The sequence below is a fragment of the Euphorbia lathyris genome, chromosome 3 (assembly GCF_963576675.1).
Source record: "Euphorbia lathyris chromosome 3, ddEupLath1.1, whole genome shotgun sequence".
NCBI classification, from domain to species: domain Eukaryota; kingdom Viridiplantae; phylum Streptophyta; class Magnoliopsida; order Malpighiales; family Euphorbiaceae; genus Euphorbia; species Euphorbia lathyris.
Genome location: NC_088912.1, coordinates 100,304,037 through 100,327,011, shown reverse-complemented (window position 1 = coordinate 100,327,011; position 22,975 = coordinate 100,304,037). Strand labels below are relative to the sequence as shown.

Genomic DNA, 22,975 nt, shown 5'->3' with positions numbered 1-22,975 from the left:
CTAATACCGGTGTTTCAAAATAAGCATCATCACTTTTCTCGTAATATACGAAGCCTCTAATTCACAGATACAAAATCCGATTTTCCATTCTTTAATTCTGTCACAATAACAAAAATGACCATTCCCGGGCATGTCTCTATGTTACTCATGTCTTTTTTCCTTTTCCAAGATTACAGGAACGTTAAGATTGTACCTTACACAGCTAATTACCTTAATTTCTCCATCCGCCTTTTTCGAACTGTCCGAAAGCAAAACGAAGAAAATGTCACGAACAGCAGCTGACTGAGTTGCTACCATGCTTCTACATACAGGCGTATACCCTGAAATGTAGGAATTGTTCAATATATTACAAATCTTATAGATGTAAGGATTCTGTAAAGATGAACATCTGCGTTCGGTAGTCGAACTGATAGGGGTTTATAAAAAAAAAAAAAAAAGGGCGGCCAGATGCACTACGCGTCCCCACTTAAGCGAGGGTCCGGGGAGGGGTCCCACCACAAGGGTGTACTGGGGACAAGAGGCCGCTCCTAAATCAAACGGAATGCCATACCAAAATTATTAAAACTGAACCAAATAGCATGTAAAACCGAACTATAACAGAATCGAGCTTCAGTTTTAAACGGGATTTTGATAAAAAAAAATACAAACAAATGAAATCACTGTATATTTCCTCAATTAATTTGCCTCAACAACAAAGGAAAATTAGAGTACTTTCCAAAGATACTAAATTATCTCAACCATAATTAAAAAATAAATAAAATAAACTTCTAAAATCAAATATGCGTATATACATGCCAGCATCCATGTCTCATATTTTTCTAAATTGACGTTTGTTGCACCCATGTCGGTGCTTCATACTATATATACATATATAAATACTAGTTGGGAAGTCCAGCAGCTTTCCTTTTCCCTCTTCTTCCCAGTTTCTATTCAAAATAGATATATAAATGCATGATACCATGAGTAGTTCAATTTGGTTCGGTTTTTTTACATTTTTTTCCAAAATCGAACCGAAATATGTATAAAACTATAACCAATTCCAAACTGAAAAGCTAAAAAAACCGAATTGAGTCGGTTCGATAATTCGGTTTTTACTGAATAATGCACACCTCTACTCGAGTTGAGCATCTAGCTTGAAACAAAGCTACTATACTGATTCAGCAGCCGTGTTCACATGCACCTTAATGACCAAATGAATTTAGTCATTTAACATTAGATCTAGGCTTAACTCCGCCTGTGAGGGTCACTTGGTGGCATTTACAGCCGGTCCCAAGCCCGGACAAAGGAGGAGGGTTGCGGTAGGTTTGTGGCGGCCAGCGTAAAACTTAGCCACATCTTATGACATGAACCATAATATGAATATCGTGGGGGCGTTCCCTACTCAGCGACGCGCTGCACTTCTTAGACCCGGGTGTAGTGAAAAATATGCAAGGGTTGCGGGTAAATAAGCTAGTCCATGGTACTGGTAGGGGTAGGGGTAATAGGTTACGCTTTGGGACATGGAACATAGGCTCTTTGACAGGAAAATTAGCTGAAATTGTAGATGTTATGAAGAGGAGGAGAATAAATAAAATGTGCCTACAAGAAACCAAGTGGGTTGGAGCCAAGGCTAGAGAGATAGCTCCTTGGAGTTATAAACTGTGGTACTCAGGAAAAAATAAGGGTAGAAATGGAGTAGGTATTCTTATTGATAGGGAGTATATTGATGATGTAGTAGCGGTGTCTAGGAAGAGCGATAGGATTATGAGTGTTAAGCTTGTGATAGGAGATGAGGTTGTGAATGTCATAAGTGCATATGCGCCACAAATAGGATTAGATGTCTCTATAAGACAAGCTTTTTGGGAGGACTTAGAGAAAGTGGTGCAACAGGTTCCTAACGATGAAAAGATGGTACTAGGTGGTGATCTCAATGGACACGTAGGTTCTAGACGAGATGGGTTTGAGAGTGTTCATGGAGGGTATGGTTTTGGAGATAAAAATGAAGCAGGAAATGATATCTTGGAATTCGCATCAGCCTATGACTTGAGTATCATGAACACATGGTTTATGAAAAGAACATCCCACTTAGTGACTTATCGGAGTGGCGGTAATGCGAGCCAAATTGACTTCTTCCTAGTAAGGAGTGCTTGGAGAAAGAGTTATATTGATTGTAAGGTGATCCCTGGTGAGAGTACGACAACCCAACATAGAGTAGTGGTGCTTGATTTTCGAAGTATGAAATGTATAAGAAAACAAACACCACAAGTAGAGACTAAGATTAAGTGGTGGAAACTGCAAGGGGAGAATCAACAAAAATTTGTGGATGAGATGGCCAAAAAAGATATTTGGACATGTAATATGGATTTAGATATAGATTCGATATGGACTAAGATGGAGCATAGTATAAGGGAAGTAGCGAAGGAAGTTCTAGGGGAATCTAAAGGTAGCATGCCACCGGGTAAGGACACATCTTGGTGGACAGAAGAAGTACGACAAGCAGTAAAGAGTAAGCGAGAATCCTATAAAATATTAGGGAAGTGCAGGAGTGATGAGAACTACGAAAAGTACAAAGAGGCTAAAAGGGAAGTAAAGAAGGTCATACGAGATGCTAGAACAAAGGTGAATCGGGATTTGTACACAAGATAGGATACGAAGGAAGGGGAAAGAGACATATATAGAATTGCTCGGATGAGAGATAGGAAGACGCGAGATCTCGGAAAAGTTAAATGTGTGAAGGATGTGGACCAAAAAGTCCTAGTTGGAGATAAGGATATCAAGGAACGATGGAGGTCCTATTTTGATAACTTATTTAATGGAGATCGCGGACAAAAGGTCGGAGATATAAGTATCCCTCACGATATGATAAATCGTGAATGCATACGGAGAATTCAAAAGGGTGAAGTCAAAATGGCATTAAATAAGATGAGATTGAAGAAAGCAGTAGGACCTGATGGCATCCCTATTGAGATTTGGAGATGTTTGGGAGAGAGGAATCGAATGGTTGACGACGTTCTTCAACAAAATTTGGAGAAACAATAAGATGTCATCCGAATGGCGGAAAAGTATCCTAATCCCGTTGTATAAGAACAAAGGCGATGTCCAAGATTGTGCCAACTATCGGGGAATCAAATTAATGAGTCACACTATGAAATTGTGGGAGCGAGTGATCGAACAAAGGCTAAGGAGGACGGTGAAGATCTCGGAAAACCAGTTTGGTTTTATGCCGGGAAGATCAACTATGGAAGCCATCCACCTAATGAGACAATTAATGGAGCACTATCGAAATAAGAAGAAAGACTTGCATATGGTTTTCATTGACTTGGAGAAGGCATATGATAAGGTACCAAGGGAAGTACTTTGGTGGGCCCTAATAAAGAAAGGCATTTCGCGGAAATATGTTGACATCATAAAGGACATGTATGAGGGAGCATGCACGAGTGTACGCACCAGTGTTGGGAAGACTGAAGAGTTCCCTATTACGATTGGAGTGCATCAAGGTTCTGCACTAAGCCCGTTTCTTTTTGCCATCGTTATGGATGAACTAACGAGTTCACTTCAAGATGGTATACCATGGTGCATGTTGTTTGCAGATGATATTGTGTTGGTTGATGAGACGAAAGAAGGCGTGGAGAGGAAGTTGGAACTATGGAGACAAACTTTAGAATCTAGAGGCTTTAAGCTGAGCCGAAATAAGACAGAATATTTGGAGTGTAAGTTTAGCCGCGATAGGAGTAGGGAGGCAGGGACAATCACCCTAGATGGGAGAGTTGTTCAGGCATCGGATTGCTTTCGGTACTTAGGATCTATTATCCAAACGGATGGAGAAGTAGATGGAGATGTTGCTCATAGGATTAAATGTGGTTGGGCGAAGTGGAAGAGCGCTACGGGTTTCCTTTGTGACCCCGGCATGCCAAATAGATTGACGAGAAAATTCTACCGCACGGCAATCAGACCAGCACTGTTATATGGTACGGAGTGTTGGGCAGTGAAACACTGTCACACTCATAAGATGTCGGTGGCGGAGATGCGTATGTTGAGATGGATGTGTGGTCATACGAGAAAGGATCGGGTGAGTAATGAAATAATTAGGACAAAAGTAGGGGTTACATCTATTGAGAATAAAATGAGGGAAAACCGACTAAGGTGGTTTGGCCATGTAAGACGAAGAGCGCTTGATGCGCCGGTTAGGAGGACTGAAAAGTGGCAAAGGGATGTAGTGGTGAGGGGTAGGGGAAGATCTAAGCAAACTTGGAGGAGGGTGATCGAGAGTGATATGAGTGTATTGGGGATTGAGGAAAATATGGTAGTGGAGAGGAAAGAGTGGAGGGAGAGAATTTGTGTCGCTGACACGACTTGATTTCACGGTTTTATATGATGGTTCATGTTAGCTGACCCCGAATCATTTCGGGACTAAGGCTTTGTTGTTGTTGTTGTTGTTGTAACATAAGATCTAGGCTTATTAAATCTAAACCATAGGATGCTTTGAATCTCCACCCTAAGATTCTAATACTCCTAAATCTAACGGTGAATGACCAAATACTACATGGCATTAAGGTCCATGTGATCGGAACTGACTGATTCAGTACTCTCATCTCATCCTACCTACAATAGTATATGGATTGCTGTTTTGTTGAAATATGAAGATTAAGCAAAATACGGATATGTGAACCCAAATCAAACCAATAAAAGAATCAGATTTCATATTCGTGGTTGGTTGATTTTTCTGGAAAAACAATTTAAAATACGCTGCTGGATAACATAGAAAAATAGGGTAAAATGCAAGAAAGGTTATTGAAGTTTAGGATTTGTTTCACAAAAGTAAATGAACTTCATTTTCATTCATTAGAATCACAGAACTTCACATTTTATTTCAATAAAGTCATTCCAGGCCCATTTGTGTAGAAGAACACTGATGGGCCAGATTCATATTCTTGTCTGACGTGGTGCTTAGTTGGCATATACTAATATGTCAAGTCAACATTCTGGTGAGTTTTTATATACAAATTGGCCCGAAACAACTGTATTGAAATCAAATGTGAAATTTAATAATTTTATTAAAAGAAAATGAAGTTCAATGCCCTTAATAAAATAGAAGACAAACTTCAGTGACCGTTAGAGTAATTTAGCTTAGAAAAAGACTGCAAAACTATAACTTTTGGGTTTCAAGAGGCATGGCCAGATTCGACAGGAAGTCTAAATTAGCTATTTTGCTTTTCAAGCACACTATAACATAATGTGACTTTAAGGCGAAACGCACAATGCACAGAAAAACACAAGAAAACGAAGAAAGAAGAGAATACGTACTCAATATTTAGTAAATCTATCAAATCTTTCCCTCAATTCCCAGAAGGTCTTCTTTGCACCACCAAATCATCAGCAGAGTAATAATCAGCAATGAGTCTATACATGTACGATGGATTATGTCCTCCACTGTTAACAAAATTGATGATTAGTACGTGTTGAATTGCTAAATGCTGTATGCATTGATCCGAAAAGAAGAATGACTAACAAAGGGGCAATCTTCAAAGAGTAGTTGAACTTACGTGTCAGTAATGAAGAGACTAACAAGCTTTGGTGGGACGTAGTCAAATGTTGGATTGACAACATGTAGAAGAGGTGAACCAGTGCCTACCCCAAAATCCAAGCAATCGGAGAATTCTCCAAAATCCAAAAGCTCAGATGGGGATCTCAATTCATTCAATAGGACCTCAGGATTGTGCGGGTACAACGGGCACAACTGCCATGTACGAAAATACCACATGTCAAAAGACAGTTTAATGTTAAGAAATTAAGTTTTGTGACATTGGCGTTCCAATTCTGATACTTAGAGGACCATGGAAAGATGGTTTGCTTGCTCACTCCCGAACATCTAGAGCAAGTTGTAACAAGTTACCTTATGACTTCCAGCAAGCACAACAAAAGGAACTGCATGTTTTTGAGCAGCAAGTGCAACCATATTCAATCCAACAGGCGTGATAACACCTCCATTAGCCATGACTGCATGAGCTCCAACTATAACCTTCACATACAAGTTCCAAATGAATAGCAGTCCATAAACTTCTGCAGGAAATAAAAAGTGGGTGGGGGGTGGGGGGGACTTCTCTTTTTACCATATTCACTCGAGAAATTATAGCAAAAACTGCAGAATCAGTAATCAAAGTGGTCTGCAAACCTCTCGCAACCAATTCTTTAGCAAGAAGATGCCCTTGATACCTAGAGGAATACCAACTAAAGATGAGAAAATCCAATGACAGAGAATGCCAAAACTGAACAAAGATCAAGCCATTTGAACAAACCTCGGTGCACCCTCAGCAACAAATACTCGGAATGATCGTTTCTTCTCCTTCGCAGCACAAAGAAATTCCAAAACTGTTCTTGAACTGCCTAAAGTTAAGATTACCTCGCTGATGATATAAATTAGTAGTTGAATCAGTAAACAAAGAAATTATGAAGACATTAGTGATGCAGAACAAAATAGTATCCAATACAATATGATCCGCATGACAATCAATAAACAAGAACAGAGAACTATACATTCTATAACCATCTTACAAAAATAGGAGGTTTCTGCAGACAATCAAGCAAAAATACCATATGGATCTGTATAAACAAGAAAAGTATAAATTCATTGGAAGGAGAAACTAATTACTTGTGATGGATATGTTCCACAGCTTGCTCAGCAATCTCTTCATGACAAGTTGTAATCTCGTGTATAAGCTCATTAACTGCTTCAATGACATCGTGTTTCAGCTTCCGGCTTCTACAACTTTTATCAGCAGCTGATGACAGCAACGAAATGATGGTTACACCAATTCAGATTCAAAGAATACTAGTGGAGTATTTGTAAAATAAAGCACAAAGGATCATAAAAAACACAGAACTTACATTTGCTTTTTCCTTCAGAATCACCACCGGATGAAGAAGTACGAGGAACAGCTGCTGAGTCAGGCATGTCCTCCAACAAGGTCTGCAAGGAAGGCGGGCGCAAAGTGCTTCTTGCAGCAGCAGCAACAGCAGCGGCAGACAAAACTGGGTGATCATCTCGGTTACCATCATCATCATCATCATCACTCACAACTGACAAGCCCGCAATAGCATCTGTTGCAACAGAAAGATCCTCCTCCCTAATAATGTGCAAAACACGCCTAACTATGTTACCCACAGCCAGCTCTGCAACGTGTTTATACAATGCAGAGATCAACAGATTAGAAAACATACAAGCATCAACATTCCTCGGAAAACGACACAAAAACAAACATTGTGGATAAGAAATTGTTCCTGAAATGAAAAACAGTCCCATGCATCGTTTTAGGCATATTGAATTCGACCGACAAGGGTGATTCCTATATACATCTCCTTTTTCTCCCTATTCTCTCTTTATGGAATCCACAACACATAGCATGTCCATAAAAAAGAATGGCTCAGACAAGAATGTCGAGGAGAATGCTGTTAAGATGGCTATATACATAAATCAGTGAATATAGCATCTTGGATAAGTCGAAGAAATGTTGCTGAGATGATTGGGGCATTTACAATATAGATGATCAACAGCATGCTAGTGCAGAAAATTAACAAAACGAAAGAAGCTAGAGAAAAAAGGAGTAAAAATAAGTGTGCATGATAACATGAAAAAACCACATTGGCATCACCATTTCAAAAAAGAATCCAGAACAGTAAAAATTACCAGTGTAAGCCTCCATAGCTAGATTGAAATGAATCTTGGTCGAGTTGAATTCTTTCTAGCAGTACTCCGTTACAATCGTTGTATTTTATGTTATAGTATTTAGGAGTTTTTATTATTTAAGAGTCTTCATTATTTAGGAGTCTTTTATTATTTATTATTTAGGAAGACTAACAGTGTTTTTATTGTTATTTAGGAGTCTTTTGTTATTTAGGAATATCTTTAGTCTTTATCATTTAGAATCCTATTTTGGTATAATCCTATTTAGGGTAGGATACCTTATGTGATCAGGAGTCATTGTACCTCTTTAAAAGGGGATTTTTATCGAATAAACATAAGGAAAGCAGAATTTTAAGTCAAAAATCTCAGGAAGAGATTGTGATCTCTTAAGGGTACAAATAGGTCCTTCAAAGAAAGGTACAAATACCAACAAAGGAATCGTATCTGATTTCACTGTGGAAAGACCCGTGACGAGATCCTATTCCCGGACCCATAACATACTCTACAGTCTACACTACACACACAAAAAAGTTGTTTCAATAGCAAGATGTTTTTTGCAAGTTCTAAGAAAAATAAAGTAACAAAAATCAAAATTCTCAATAAATTTGGAGAACATACAACAATTACAACCTTTTGCTTATATGATACAACTTCATATATATAAGAAAAACATATATGTCATTGCCTCTTTGACTAGTGCTTCTAGCAATCATATCAAAGTGTACCCTGTTCAGTATTCCCATATAATTCGTAACTTTTATAAGCTCAGCTAATAACCAAATAACTCAATCAATACCAATTCAATTGAACAAAATAGAACAAGTAACATACCATTTAGACACTAGAAAACTAAATGCCATACATACCAACAGGGTTTGCAGCAATTAGCTGCTCTCCAACACCTTTGATGGCATCAATCAAAGCTCCAGCCTGGTTGGTATGAGGCACTCGCTGCTGTGAAATTACAGACCTTAGCAGCTCAGCTGCCTGCCTGGCCGTGGCTTGTGAGCCCTCAATCTTACTGGCCACAACAAACAAAATTAGCACATAACATCAACAGAAGAACAGAAATTCTATTTCAAATAAGGAATTTACCGCTTCTTAAGCTTGTTAACAAAATCATTGACAAGAGATTGCACGTCTGGCATGATAACCCAAAAATTTCCCCCCGAAACTGCTGAGTCTCAACGTCCAATCACGACTACCCCGCTAGCTCCTACAATAGACAGCGAAAAATAAAATCACGAGCAAATAAAATAATTACTTTAAGTCTTAAAGCCAACATGTCTTAGTTTTCTCGACAACAAAACAGAGTTTAGGAAAACCAAATTATCAGCAGTTAATCGCAACTGAAACGAATCGAATAAAGCTAGATATATCACGATTTCATTTCTCAAAAGATAGAGACGAAAAGTCATGGAAAATCAATAAATGAAAGCTTCAATTTAGAAAAAAGAAAATGGTCGAAAGAGGAATTCACAGCAGCAAATTACAGAGAAAGAAACAGAAAATTGATTGCGAAAACAACAAAAACATTAAGAACATTTAAAAACACACCTAAAGGTGAGGTCGAAGAAGCATGTGAACCAAGGAGGGGAAGGTTTCACTGATACGACAAAGAAAGAGTGTTGAAGAGCTTGATGGAGAAGAGAGAAGAGAACTGAAGACTCGCCGATTTGGGCCTTATGGGTTCTTCTTTTCCAGGGTAAAATGCAACGAAGTCCAACAACTTTCACAATGATCTGTTTGGGCTGAATTTGGAATTTAATTTTGGATAAATAATTTATTAGTCCCTATACGTTTTCCTAACATACTGTTTACTCCTTATATTTCAATAATACATTATTTAGTCCTTCACTTTTGTTTTACTCAACAGTTTAGTCTCTTATAAGTAGGGATGGCAACAGGTACCCGGCATATTACCCGACCCTAATGGGATTACTCGTACCCTGTATGAAAGGGTATGGGATGGGCAGGGCCGTTCCTGACTGTTTAGAGGCCCGGGGCAAGATGATAAATATGGGGCCCTTCATATATACTTTCTTTCTTTTTTTGAAGATAAAGGAGATCATGTAATAATTATACAATGTTGATTTACTAATCTAATTTGTGGTTTGAGGTATAAGCAGCATCAGCTGAAGAAGTGTCCATATCATCCCAACTCTCTGTTTTGTTCCCATGATCTCTCATATTCCTCAAATGAAACCATGAGTTGAATCAAACCAATTAACACACCATTTGCTTCCACAAGAAACACATATTCTTAATCATTAACGAATAAATAGAATTTCCACACAATAACTAAATTGTTCTCTGAATTCTCATATGCTGCATAAAGGAAGAGAAAGAAACTTACATAGAAGCTAATGGTCATCTATGATATCATCTGTTACTAGTGCAATAAAAGAATTTACTAATCTATCATCTAAAATCAAATCCTATGGCTCTTCCACACTTAAAAGCTATAGAATGAAGTTCAATACAATAAATGTATCCATCTGACACTAACCATCAATCTGTATCCAAGAAACAATATATGACATGGAGAATATCCATCCGTTAATAAATGTACAGAATGAAGTTCAATACAATATATATTGGTAGTATAGCCCCAAAAGTTCAATTTTGGGGTCTCACCACTCCGGTTATAAGAAAGAAAATAGAAAGGCAGGGCAATAAGCATGTTCGAATTGATCAGTACATAATTCAAACACAAACAAAATTGATCAAACACAAACAAAAATGGCTCAATTTCGGTTGAGGTTTCGACACAAACATAACTAACAAGAGATAGCAAAATTGAAAACCTTATGTTTGAATCTAACCTCAAGGAGCTGAACATAACCAACAAGAGAATGAACAGAAGACTTATGCAAATTTGAAAACCTTATTATGCAAATTAAGTTGAAAAGTGAAAATTAAGAGGATTGAACCAACAAGAGAATTGATCATTAGGTTGAGAAATGAAGATGCTAACCTAGAATCGCAGCCCTAAGAAGAAGCAAATCAACTGAAGGGAGAGAAGCCAATCGCAGCAATCAGCAGCAGAGCCGGAAGATTGAAGAAGGAGAGGCAAACGAATAGATAAAATCACTTGAAGAAATTGAATCCTTGAATTTGATCGCACTTTTGCAGAGGTTAAATTTCAGTGGAAGATTTGTGAAATCGCAGGGAGGGAGAGCAGACAGTGATAAACACTAGACCTAGGTGAATATATAAGACTACTAATATAATTTATACTGGATAAAAGAATAAAATTGTCATAATACCCATTTAGCTTCCTAAACTATGGCTTCAAATTCAATTAGGACCTTAAACTATCAAAATCACCAATCAGGTCCCTAAACTAAGCAAAAATCATCAATTAAGTCTTCATTCTAAAAAAAATCATCAATCGAAAATCATTCGGTTGAACAGTTTTAGACTCTCTTCCCTAAACCCATTTTGAACCAACACAGAGATTATTGACTCAATTGATGATTTTTACTTAATTACAGTTTCTAATTTTAGGATAGGATAGAGACTCAATTGATAATTTTTACTTAATTTATGGACCTAAATGATGATTTTGATAGTTTAGGGTCCTAATTGACTTTGAAGTTTTAATTTAGGGACAAAAATGAGTGTAATGCCAAGAATAAAATTGGTACAATACCCATTTGGCTTCCAAAACTAAGGCTTCAAATTCAATTAGGACCTTAAACTATCAAAATCATCAATCAGATTCTTAAACTATGCAAAAATCATCAATTGAATCATCATTCTAAGAAAATCATCAATTAAGGTCTCATCGAAAATCATTATGTTGAACAGTTTCATACCATCTTCCTCAAATTCATTTTGAAACAACACACAGAGATTATTACAGTCTATATCAAATAATCACTCTTTCTAATTTTAGGATAAGACGATGACTGAATTGATGATTTTTGTTTTGTTCAAGGACTTGATTGGTGATTTTGATAATTTATGGTCCCAATTGACTTTAAAATTTTAGTTTGGAGAGCCAAATGGGTGTAGTGCCAATAAAATTTGACATATACTGGATAAAAGAATAAAATTTTGGACCCCTCAAAATCATGGACCCTGGGTGGATGCCCCATAATTCAACCTTAAGGTACCCGTTACCTGGTACACTCTATATATTTTGCCTATTTGTTTTTGGAATAAGGTGCAAAAATACGCCTAATATTCACAGTCAGAAGTAATTTTACTCCTAACGTCTAAAATTGTGCAATTTTACCTTTAACGTTGCAGTCAATAGCAATTTTACCCTTAACGTTGGTAGGTTTGGTCAATTTCATACATTATTATAAAATACCAATATTTTGTTTCTTATTCTACACCAATTACATATCAACTCGTTTTAAAAAAATTAATATTTTATGTGATTGAATAATAGAATTGAAGATTAAAATTTATAAATTCAGCGAAATTTTTTTGAATTTTTTTGTCCAACTCGTACCATAGATATTATATTTTTTTAATTTTTTTTTTTAAAAATTCACGTCTAATTGTATGTTTATGATTTGTTACTAATGAGAGATAAAATGACTCACACATGAAGTGTGGATGACAAGATTTATGACCGAGATGACAGTTTGGTGAATTATTTCTCAAATTGACCCAACTTGACAATGTTATGGGTAAAATTGCACCACTTTAGATGTTATCGGTAAAATTATTCCTGGCTGTAAATGTTAGGATATTTTTGCACATTATCTCTTTATTTTAAGTGTATTTTAATTTCTTGATAATTTGAATGATTTAGAATTTAAAATTTGGAATATTTGTTAAATTTGTAGATGCATTGTTTATGGATGGTTTATTAAATTTATTCTTTGTTAAATTTGTAATATATTTTTTTTTTTTATTATTTATTATTTTTTAACGTTAAGGGTTCCCACGATTTAAATGGAACGAGGATGGGATTTATGAAGTATGCCCATTAAGGGATAATGGGACAGGTACGAGTAATGAAAATATAAACGGGTAAAGGTTTGGGATTGGCACTACCCGTGGGTACCATACTTGTCGTCATCTCTACTTATAAGGGACTAAACTGTTTAATAATCAAATATTTGAGGGACTAAACTGTTAAATAGAACTAAACAATGTGTTATTAAAAATACAAGAATTAAACAGTGTGTTAAGTTAAAATATAAGAACTAATAAATTATTTAGGTGGCATTTGATAAAACTTAAACTTAAGTGCTGAAAAAATAAGTACTGAATTTTAAGTGTTGGATATTATAGATGCTAAAAGTATTAAATGATATAACTGTTTGATAAATATTAAAAATAAGTACTCAATAACAATCTTGACCTTAAACTTTTAAGCTAAATTTTTTGATTTACTAGAATAAGGTGCTGTTTGATAAAACTGAAAATTAAGTGCTGAAAAAATAAGTACTGAATTTTAAGTGCTGAATATTATAAGTGCTGAAAATATTGAATGATTTTATTTTATAAAAATATTAGTTGATAATGTTTAACTTAAAATGTTAAGTTAAATATTCTGACTTATCAAAATAAGTGGTTTTTAACTTAATTAACTAATTTAAGTGGTAGAGAAACAACTGTTATCAAACGCACTTAAATTAAATAAGTGCTTAACACTTTAATTTAAGCAATTAAGTGGTTTATCAAACAAGGCCAAGTGATTCTGTGACTTAACACAAATATTTAAGTTGTGTTATCAAACAAACTTAAACCCATTAAGCACTTAAGTATTAATTTTTTTTTTTTTTATGAACACTTAAGTATTAATTTTAAGTGCTGAAATTGGTTATCAAAGATGACATGTTCTAATTTTTAACCTCAAGCTCTCTGTACTTAAACCAACTCGAATCTAGAGGTAACAATTTCATATTTCGTATCAAAATCGTGTTATGTTTCATATAGTTATATATGATATAAATACTTAAAAATTAACTTTTATGTCAATCATATCATATCAGTCGAATTGTCTATGTAAATCGTATTTTCGTGCCAAAAATTGTTGAACACTACTCAAATCTATTTCCTTCTTTTTTCTATCCTAAGTCATATTTTCTTTACCTTATCCGAATATTTTAGCTCCAAACAAAATATTTCAATCAAATAATAATGTTTTATTATTATTAAACGGCAAAAACACACCCCGGTTTTTTTCTTTATTTAGTGCATTAACCTCTTGATTTTTTTTTATCCGATCATTTATGTTTGGTACATTAGGCTCTGCTTATCAAATTAGTTAGTTGTGAATATCTAATTGAATTATAGAAGAGTTATGCATTTCATCTATATTAAAATTATATTTTTTACAACTCGAAATAAGATTTTTACAGTTTTTCTATAGACATATTAGATATAATAAAAATTGTTTCAAACTATTAAATTAAATTTTTTGAACGCATGTGAAATGGATAACATTTTGTTAGCCGTGTTTTATGATCAAAGCTAACTTTTATGGTCATCGGGGGATTATTATGCTTAAATAAAAGATTAAAGGCTTATATGATAACTTTTATGTTCAAGCTCGATCTACTTAAACCATTTTGAATCTAGAGGTGACAATTTCGTGTTTCATGTCAAAATCGTGTTATCTCATATATATGTTTTATATGGTTATATATGATATAAATACTTGAAAAATAAATTTTAAAGGCTTAATATGTCGAAATAAAATTTTGAATTAATGCATGTGAATTGAATAACACTTTGTTAGCCGAGTTTTATGTTCAAAGCTGACTTTTATGGTCATCACGGGCTTAATATATCCAAGTAAAAGACTAAAGACTTATATCCTAATTTTTATGTACAATCTCTATCTACTTAAACTATCTCGAATCTAGAGGTGACAATTTTGTGTTTTGTGTAAGAATCGTGTTATCTCATATATATGTTTCATATGGTTATTAAAAAAAATACTTGAAAATAACTTTTATGACAATCGTGTTTTCGTATTAAAAATTATCAACCCTACTCGAATATTTTTTCTATCCTAAGTCATATTTTCTTTACTTTCTTTAGCTGTATTTTAGTGTTGCTACCAGGGTAAATTACATACGTGTGTATAACATTTGTCATCTTTTTACACTTTAGTGTACAACCTTCAATTTTGCATACAAAACTGTATAATTTTTTGGTCACCTCCCACTAAAGTGTATAGTCGGTAATTATGATCAGTCAATGTGTCTCGTCAAAAATTTGACCTCAATAAAAGTTAAAGTTGTTAATGTGGTGCGTTGACTTTGCGTTAACCAGTCAACTTTTAAGAATGTCAATTTACTGACGTGGCGTGTTGACAAATCACAATTACTGGTTGTACATTTTAGTAGGAGATCACTAAAAAATTATATACTTTTATGTGCAAAATTAAAAATTATACACAAAAATATGAAAAATGATAAAAAAAATTGTACACCATGTATATAATTTACCCGTTTGATGATCCGCGAAGCCAAAACGGGCCGAATCATAAACACGGGCCCAATCTACACTTAGACCCATGGTCCAAGATCAAAGGGCTCCGAATAAAGGAAGCGGGTAAAGCGAATAACCACCCCGACATCCTAAACGGAGCATTAAAACTCCCACTCAAACACGTTTGTTGCCACGTAAGGGACGTGGCCTAGAAGGAGTAACCGCCCTCGGCGGTTACTTCAGAACACTTATAAAAAGCCATAAGGCCAGAGGGGGAGGTACGTTCATATTTTTCCAGCAATACTATTATCAATTTACCAACCCTCCTACAAAAACTGACTTGATCGTCGGAGAGTTTTCCCGGAGATCCTGTCTCCGGTTCTGTTTTGCAGGTAACTACGGTGGAGATCATCTAATCGGATCCAGCAAGTTATCATTGGTGCGGTGATCGTGGACCTTTTTTACCAACATTTGGTTAAAGGTACACAAAGAACATGTCAGAACCATCACGAACGACCGGCGTTACAACAAGATCAACTAGTATGAACTCAAGGGGTCCACGGACTGCGAATTCGCAGCCTGCGAGTACACAACCTATGGTGCCTAGCTCGACGAACCCTTCGGGACAATTGAGTCCATTATTGGAAGTCCAAGCGCAAACTGAGATGGAGATGTCCAATAGCGATTTCGTCCAAATGGCAGGACAAGTCTTGGCTTCAAATATGAGCCAAGCGGCGGGGGATCGAATGATTAGTTTGCTAACCGCAATCGCTGATCACAATAACGCCGTGGCGGCTGCTCCTCAACAACCTGTTGTCATCTCCACACAACCATTGACTACTGCCACCATATCTGCGCTTCCGCAGCCATCTCGAGAGCCAAATCAGATAGGTCAGAGTAGTCGCATGAACCCACACAGCCACCCAGGCAACTACTCGTATCACGATCCTAGTATGACGATCCATCCGACCTGGCAAACATCCCAACCGACGCCGGGAATGTCAGGAATCCTTCCGCTACGACAAACGGAGCCCTTTGTTCACGGATATTCAGAGTTGATGACGTCTGGGGCGAATACGTCTGGACAGGAGCACACTTGGAACTTTGATCCTATAACTGGACGGCGGCTAGAACCACGGCAGGAACAACTTTCAACACCAATTGGCGGGTGGATGCCACCTAGAGTTCACCAGCAGCGGATGGAAGAGGATCGGCGAATACCCCATATTGAATTGGAAGATCAACTGTGGAGTATGATAGAGCGAATGGGGTACACACCTAGGGCGAGAGCAGAGGTGCAGAGCGATTCGCCCTTCGCTCCATCGTTGCGGGAATTTATTCCAGATCACAGGATAAAAGCGCCGGTGATACCTAAATACTATGGGGACCCAAATTCTGATCCTGAAGCACATGTCAGGAACTATAGAGAATTAATGGATGTCGCAGGAGCGAGTGAAAGCATAATTTGCAGATTATTCTCGACCACTTTGGGCGGAGCAGCATCTGATTGGTTTCGGTCTTTACCTACTGAATCCATTCACAACTGGAATCAATACAGTCGTGATTTTTGTGCAAAGTTCGTGGGCTGTAAATCAGCGGATGTGACGGATAGGCAGCTGAAGGAGATCAAACAGAGAAATTATAATTCCCTAAGGGAATTTGTTGTCGCATTTAATGATATTCTGGTGCGGTTACAGAACCCGGATATAGTGAGCATTCACAATATCATGGCGGATGGAACCACGGATTGGAGCATGCGGGAGGAAATCATCCGGAACAAGCCACGCACCGTGGCTGAACTCATGAAGATAGCAAAAGAATTCATGGAAGTGGACGACGTTAACAGGGAGCATAGAGCTCAAACAAGGCGAGAACGGGAGGCAGCTAGACACACTTCAGATGGTCGACGGCATCAAAACCAAACACATTACAAGGATAATTTTGTTCGAAAGGGCAATCGTTCCTTTCAAGGGGGGGATACCAAACACCATTGAACACGACTCGTCATGAGGTGCTACTTTGGATTGAGAAAAGCCCCCTGAAAAAGGATGTGCAGTTTCCTGAGGCCAAGGGACGAACCAATTTGGGGAGATATCCTAACAAATATTACAGGTTCCACAGATTGAATGGCCATGACACAAACGATTGCTATGAATTGAAGAAGGAGATTGAAAAGCTGATCGAGAGAGGCAAACTGAGTCAATTCGTAAGAAAAGAGGCGAGTGACGAGAAAACAACGCTCCCGCGTGAAGTGGATGCAAGGCCAGAAAAGAAGCAGAAAAAAGGGGTGATAAACGTGATAGCAGGCGGGATCTATGAGCCTCCAACAAAAAGGGCTCGCCGTGAACAGTGAAAAAGCAACACACATAGGGGGGATGCCCTCAATTACTCATTTGCGCGAATCACGGAGCCACATGCGGATGCTTTGGTGATTATAATGGCTGTAGAAGGATGGGACGTTAAGCGGGTCCTTATTGATACAGGCAGTTCTTGTAATGTTATTACTCGGACTGCATTCAACAAGCTGGGAATTAATGACGAACGAGTGGAACATACGTTCATGGATGTAACTGGTTTTGGAGGTCAATCATCTCAAACAAGTGGACAGTTGGTGCTGGAGGCAGAAATGGGTGATAAGAATCTAAAATGGCGAGGTGATCTAGAATTCGCAATTATTGATCTCCCATTGGCCTACAACATAATTCTGGGGCGTCTGTTCCTATCGGAAACGGAATCGCTCATCTCAATGAAGCATTTGACGTTACATTTGCCAACACACCAAGGGCGAGTCATAGTGGAAGGTGATCAACTTGTATCTCAACAAGCCTATACATTGTCACTTGAACCAAGACCAGATGAAGAGGATAAGGTTGATGAGAAGTTGCCGGTGGAAGCGTTGGGAGAAACGGAACTATTCGCCATCTCAAATGACAAGAACGTACGAATAGCGGCAGGACTCCCAGAAGAAATGAAGAAAGCCATTACCGAGGTGTTGATCCAATGCGAGTCGGCATTCGCAGCTCCAAATGAAGTGCTGAAAGGAATAAGTCCAGACATAGCAACCCATCGTTTGAATGTGGACAAAGGTGCAACCCCAGTGCGACAAAAAAAAGAGGACACGCTCCAGAGAGGCAGAAGGCGATTGAAAAAGCTGTGGCGGATTTGCTAAAATCAGATGCAATTCGAGAAGTCACCTATCCGGAGTGGCTAGCCAATGTGGTGCTAGTCAAAAAGCCAAATGGAACGTACCGAATGTGCGTCGACTTTAAAGATCTGAATAAAGCTTGTCCGAAGGATATGTATCCGCTACCTAACATTGATATATTGGTAGATGGGACGGCAGGATTTGAAGCTTTATCGTTCACCGACGTGAAATCCAGTTACCATCAGATACCCATGGAGAAGGCGGATGAAATCAAGACATCATTTATAACTCATCAGGCAACTTATTGCTTTAAGGTGATGCCCTTTGGACTGAAAAACGCGGGAGCAACATATCAGCGGATGATGAACAAGATATTTTCAGACAAGTCAGGCGAGAACTTCTCGATCTAAGTAGATGATATGATCATTAAAAGCAAGAAGATGCAAGACCACCCGCAGGATATTAAAGAAATCCTGGAAGTGCTGATCAAATATGGCCTCAAATTGAACCCAGAAAAATGCACGTTTGGAGCAAGAGCAGGAAAATTCCTGGGTTTCATTGTTAGCGGCAAGGGAGTTGAGGCGAATCCGGAGAAAGTAAAAGCGGTGATGGAGATGAAAACACCGAGGAACATAAGAGAAGTACAGAGACTGAATGGGCGGTTGGTGGCATTAGGGCGATTCATATCATGCTCAGCTAGGAGATGTCTACCTTTCTACAATGCCATCAAAAAATCTAAGTCCTTTGAATGGACGCCGGATTGTCAAGAGGCATTTGAGGGTATAAAACGATTACTATGTGATCCGCCCTTAATGAGCAGGCCGGAGGATGGAGAAGATTTATTTCTTTATGTATCCGTCACCAGTATGGCGATATGCACTGTGATGGTTCGAGAAGAAGAAGGACAACAATATCCAATGTACTATGTGAGCAAAGTCTTGAAGGATGCAGAACTCCGGTATTCGAAGTTAGACAAAATGGCCCTCGCGGTGATAACCACGGCGGCTAGATTAAAACCATACTTTCAGGCGCATACTATCATTGTGAGAACTGGTATTCCAATGCGAAAGGTACTGCAGAAACCTGACGCATCCGGCCGATTGATGGAATGGTCAATTCGCTTAGGAGAATTCGATATTCGCTATGAAGGAAGACCAGCACTAAAGAGTCAAGTACTCGCCGATTTCGTGAATGAGTTCACGTGGGATGATGACGAATGTCCAAAGGCACAAAAAGAAGAGTGGAGCATGTTCACAGATGGGGCATTATCCACAGATGGAGCTGGACTGGGAGTCGTCATCAAAGGCCCGGAGGTTATTCACCTGTACTATGCGACAAAGTTAACTTTCAAAACTACCAATAACACCGCAGAGTATGAGGCAATGATATGCGGATTGAAGTTGCTTAATGAACTTACGCCGGAAAGAGTGATAATCTACAGCGATTCTAAACTCATGATAAATCAGATCACAAAAAATTATCTGGTGAAACAGGAGGATCTGGTGAAATACCATAAAGAGGTCGGCAGATTGACGCAGGAGCTAACACGCAAGGGAGTCGTTTGGGAAATGGTGCATGTTCCGCGGGGCCAAAACACAAAGGCTGACGAATTGGCAAAAGCAGCGGCGAGTAGAGAACCATGGAGTCAAAAAGCATGCGATTTGGAGATAAGATCGGCACCAGCGTTCGAAGTCGATCAGATTATGGTCATCGAAGAACTGGTAGATGATGAAGATTGGCGGATGCCCATTCGCCAATATTTGGAACAGGGAGATTTGCCGGTTGATAAAAGCTTAGCCAGAAAGCTAATTGGGCAGTCAGCGAGATACTCAATTCGAGATGGAACTTTGTATCGGAAATCGTATACATGTCCATGGTTGAAATGCATTAGCCGCAATGAAGAAGACTACATGCTGCGAGAACTACATGAAGGAATTTGTGGCGCACATGAAGCCTCGGCGGCGTTGGCAAGAAAGGTTAAGTTGATGGGATATTACTGGCCCAAGGTGGTGGAGGATTCCCAGAAGATGGTTGCGGAATGTCGCAGCTGTCAAATCCATGCGAATGAAAAGCATGTTCCCGGAGCCGAACAAATCACTATAATGACGGCATGGCCATTCGCAACATGGGGAATCGATATAGTGGGCCCATTCCCAGAAACGACAAAGAAAAGGAAGTACTTGATAGTCGCAGTTGACCACTTCAGCAAATGGGTAGAAGCAGAGGCAGTAACCGCTCAAACACCTGAGCGAATGATCGAGTTCTTACGAGAGAACATTATCATGCGATTTGGAATCCCACAAAAGCTTATAACCGACAATGGCACCCAGTTCAACTGTGTCAAATTCAAAACATACTGCGAAAGCATGGGAATCAAGAATCATTTTTCTTCTGTAAATCATCCTCAATCGAATGGTATGACAGAGGTTACCAACAGGGCCATGATTCAGGGAATCAAGAAGCGGCTAGGTGATAAAAAAAACAGGTTGGGCGGATGAGATACCCCATATGCTATGGGCATACAGAACTTCTGTAAAAGCAGCAACGGGCGAAACACCTTTCTCGCTGGTTTATGGAGCCGAAGCGGTCCTGCCTATTGAAATCAAGTCGCCTACAGATCGGATAATTTATTATTGCGACACACAAAATCCTATCAATATTAGGGATGCATTGGATTCTGTTGAAGAACGAAGGGGAAAAGCTTACATGCAAATGGCAGTGTACCGCAATAGAATCAAGAAATATCATGACAGAAGGGTGCGAAAAGTGATAATCAACGAGAACGACTTGGTCTTGAAAAAAGCGGATAAAATACAATCCAGAGAAGGCAAAGGCAAATTAGGCGTCAACTGGATCGGACCATACAAAGTATCCAAGAAGCTAGGACCATCAACTTTTGAAATAAAAGAAATGAGCGGCAAAAAGCTCCCGCGCACCTGGAATCTAGAGAATCTACGCCTATATAAACAGGCCGAGTAGTTCAAGGAAATGACGAGTACTCTTTTTCCTTTTATGAGTTTTTCCCAATGGATTTTCTGATAAAAGGTTTTAATGAGGCTTTGATCCCACGCAGTTTATGTACCCATGTAATAAGAAGCCTTTTTTCTTTATCAATAAAGGTATTCAATTATTACATTTATTCAATATACTACGTCCGAATGCGGATCCTTTTCAACATGATCACAAAAACACATAAATGTGTTGCCTATTAAAGAAAGGCGGATGCATGATTACGCATCACTCGCAAAACCTTATGGTTAATCTTAAAAACACATAAATGTGTTGCCTATTAAAGAAAGGCAGATGCATGATTACGCATCACTCGCAAAACCTTATGATTAACCTTATGATTATTTTCGAAAGAAAAATCATAAGATAAGGCATAAAATTAAGCGAATAAACGAGTACTCAAAAAATTGCAAAAAGGGTCTGGCCACCCTAGCGAAAACGAAACTAACTACAAAGAATTACAAGGATGAAGTCGGCAAAAGACAAGGGTAACATATGAAAATAAGGGGCAACAAGGAATAAAACGACAATCGCACATGTAGGTAAAGCGGCAAGTAAAAGAAAATTAATATATACGGGCAGTTTGTTGCATACAACAGTTCAAAATATAAATCAAACTACGCTACAACTTCCTCTCCTTCACCCATATTGCCCTCCTCGCCTTCAGCGGCTCCCTCATCTCCTCCAGTGGGCGGATTTGCTTCAAGCGAATCCTCAACCCTCGAATCAGTAACCGCTTCAGAGAGAGGTACCTCTTGCTCAGACTGAGAAACGCCTTGTGGTACCTCTTCTTCCGCGTTCTGATTAGGGATCTCGCAGCTAATTGGAGAGGCCTGAAAACTCTGCCAATCTAAGAGGAGTACCTCATCCATATCAGCATCCTCGGCTTCCAGCTTGTCCCACTTCTCAGTTAAATCCTTTTCAGGAATGGGAACCTTGGGGCGGTTAAGTATTCGATCTGGATGTCCATGCTCATAAGCGGCATGAATTCGCTCCCCATACCAATAGATGCGAGCACCATCTTCAGCGAGAATCTCCTCAGCCCTCTTCTTTTGCATCTCCAGAGCCTCCTTGGATGAATTTAGATCATCAAGGACCTTTTGCAGCTCGTCGGACTTAGCCTGGAGGGATTTGAGAGCTTCCTCCTTCTCGCTCATAGCCTTCTGGCAAGCGCCTTCAAGAGCCTTTACCTTCCCTTGGACATCATCATAAAGCGACTTCTGAGTCGCCAATTCAGTACCAAGGTTCTCCAACTCTTTGGCTCGTTCAGCATCCCTTCGGAGAGCGCCCTCCGCGAAATTGATAATCTGCATATAAGACGGCTCGCGAATAAGGGCGAATAAAAACATGCGATTACTATGGACACAAAATCCTTGAAAGGGAATGACAAGCTTCTACCCCCAAAACAATAATATACCTCTATGGCGCGCTTCTCGATCCCCTCCATAGCAGTAGGAAGCGGTACTTGTTCTCGCACGCGGGAAGCAGAGGGGAGTCGCACAAGGACATTGCATATGGAAGAAACAATGTCCTTACAGGAGAAACTCACGGCCATGCCAAAGGTCCTAGTCCACCACCCGCTAATATCGGGAATAGGCTGCGAACGCATAAGGAAAGAGATCAGAAGAACAGCAGATAGCTTATAAAGAACAATAAACATTACAATAAATCAAGATACCTCGTGAATTGGTGTACTGCTCTTTCCTTTTGATGAAGCAGATATGGGTGTACCGCCAACAGTAGGAGATACAGAT

At 38.6% G+C, this 22,975-nt stretch overlaps 2 protein-coding genes across 2 annotated transcripts; one reads left to right on the top strand and one right to left on the bottom strand.

Moving 5' to 3' along the window:
• Positions 1–12: 12 nt before the first annotated feature.
• LOC136223997 (uncharacterized) lies at positions 13–10,859 on the bottom strand. Its single transcript, XM_066012198.1, has 11 exons — positions 10,638–10,859; positions 8,756–8,876; positions 8,527–8,681; positions 6,865–7,149; positions 6,629–6,758; positions 6,276–6,383; positions 6,090–6,192; positions 5,873–5,998; positions 5,523–5,716; positions 5,284–5,409; positions 13–320 (listed from the first exon to the last, which is right to left on the bottom strand). The coding sequence occupies exons 2-10, from the start codon at positions 8,806–8,808 to the stop codon at positions 5,316–5,318; spliced, it is 1,248 nt and encodes a 415-aa protein (XP_065868270.1). The 5' UTR covers positions 8,809–8,876; positions 10,638–10,859; the 3' UTR covers positions 13–320; positions 5,284–5,315.
• LOC136222825 (uncharacterized) lies at positions 1,426–2,199 on the top strand (the record flags this gene model as incomplete). The annotated part of the gene is made up of 1 exon (XM_066010532.1): positions 1,426–2,199. A coding segment is annotated over exon 1 (774 nt), but the record flags the coding sequence as incomplete, so codon positions are not given.
• Positions 10,860–22,975: the final 12,116 nt, after the last annotated feature.

Coding starts and splice junctions, on each gene's coding strand:
- LOC136223997 (XM_066012198.1), bottom strand. CDS start 8,808: ATGCCAGACGTGCAATCTCTTGTCAATGATTTTGTTAACAAGCTTAAG. Junction 6,759..6,864: donor TTCTGAAGGAAAAAGCAAAT/GTAAGTTCTGTG, acceptor TGCTGTCATCAG/CTGCTGATAAAAGTTGTAGA. Junction 6,384..6,628: donor GTGGAACATATCCATCACAA/GTAATTAGTTTC, acceptor TTATATCATCAG/CGAGGTAATCTTAACTTTAG.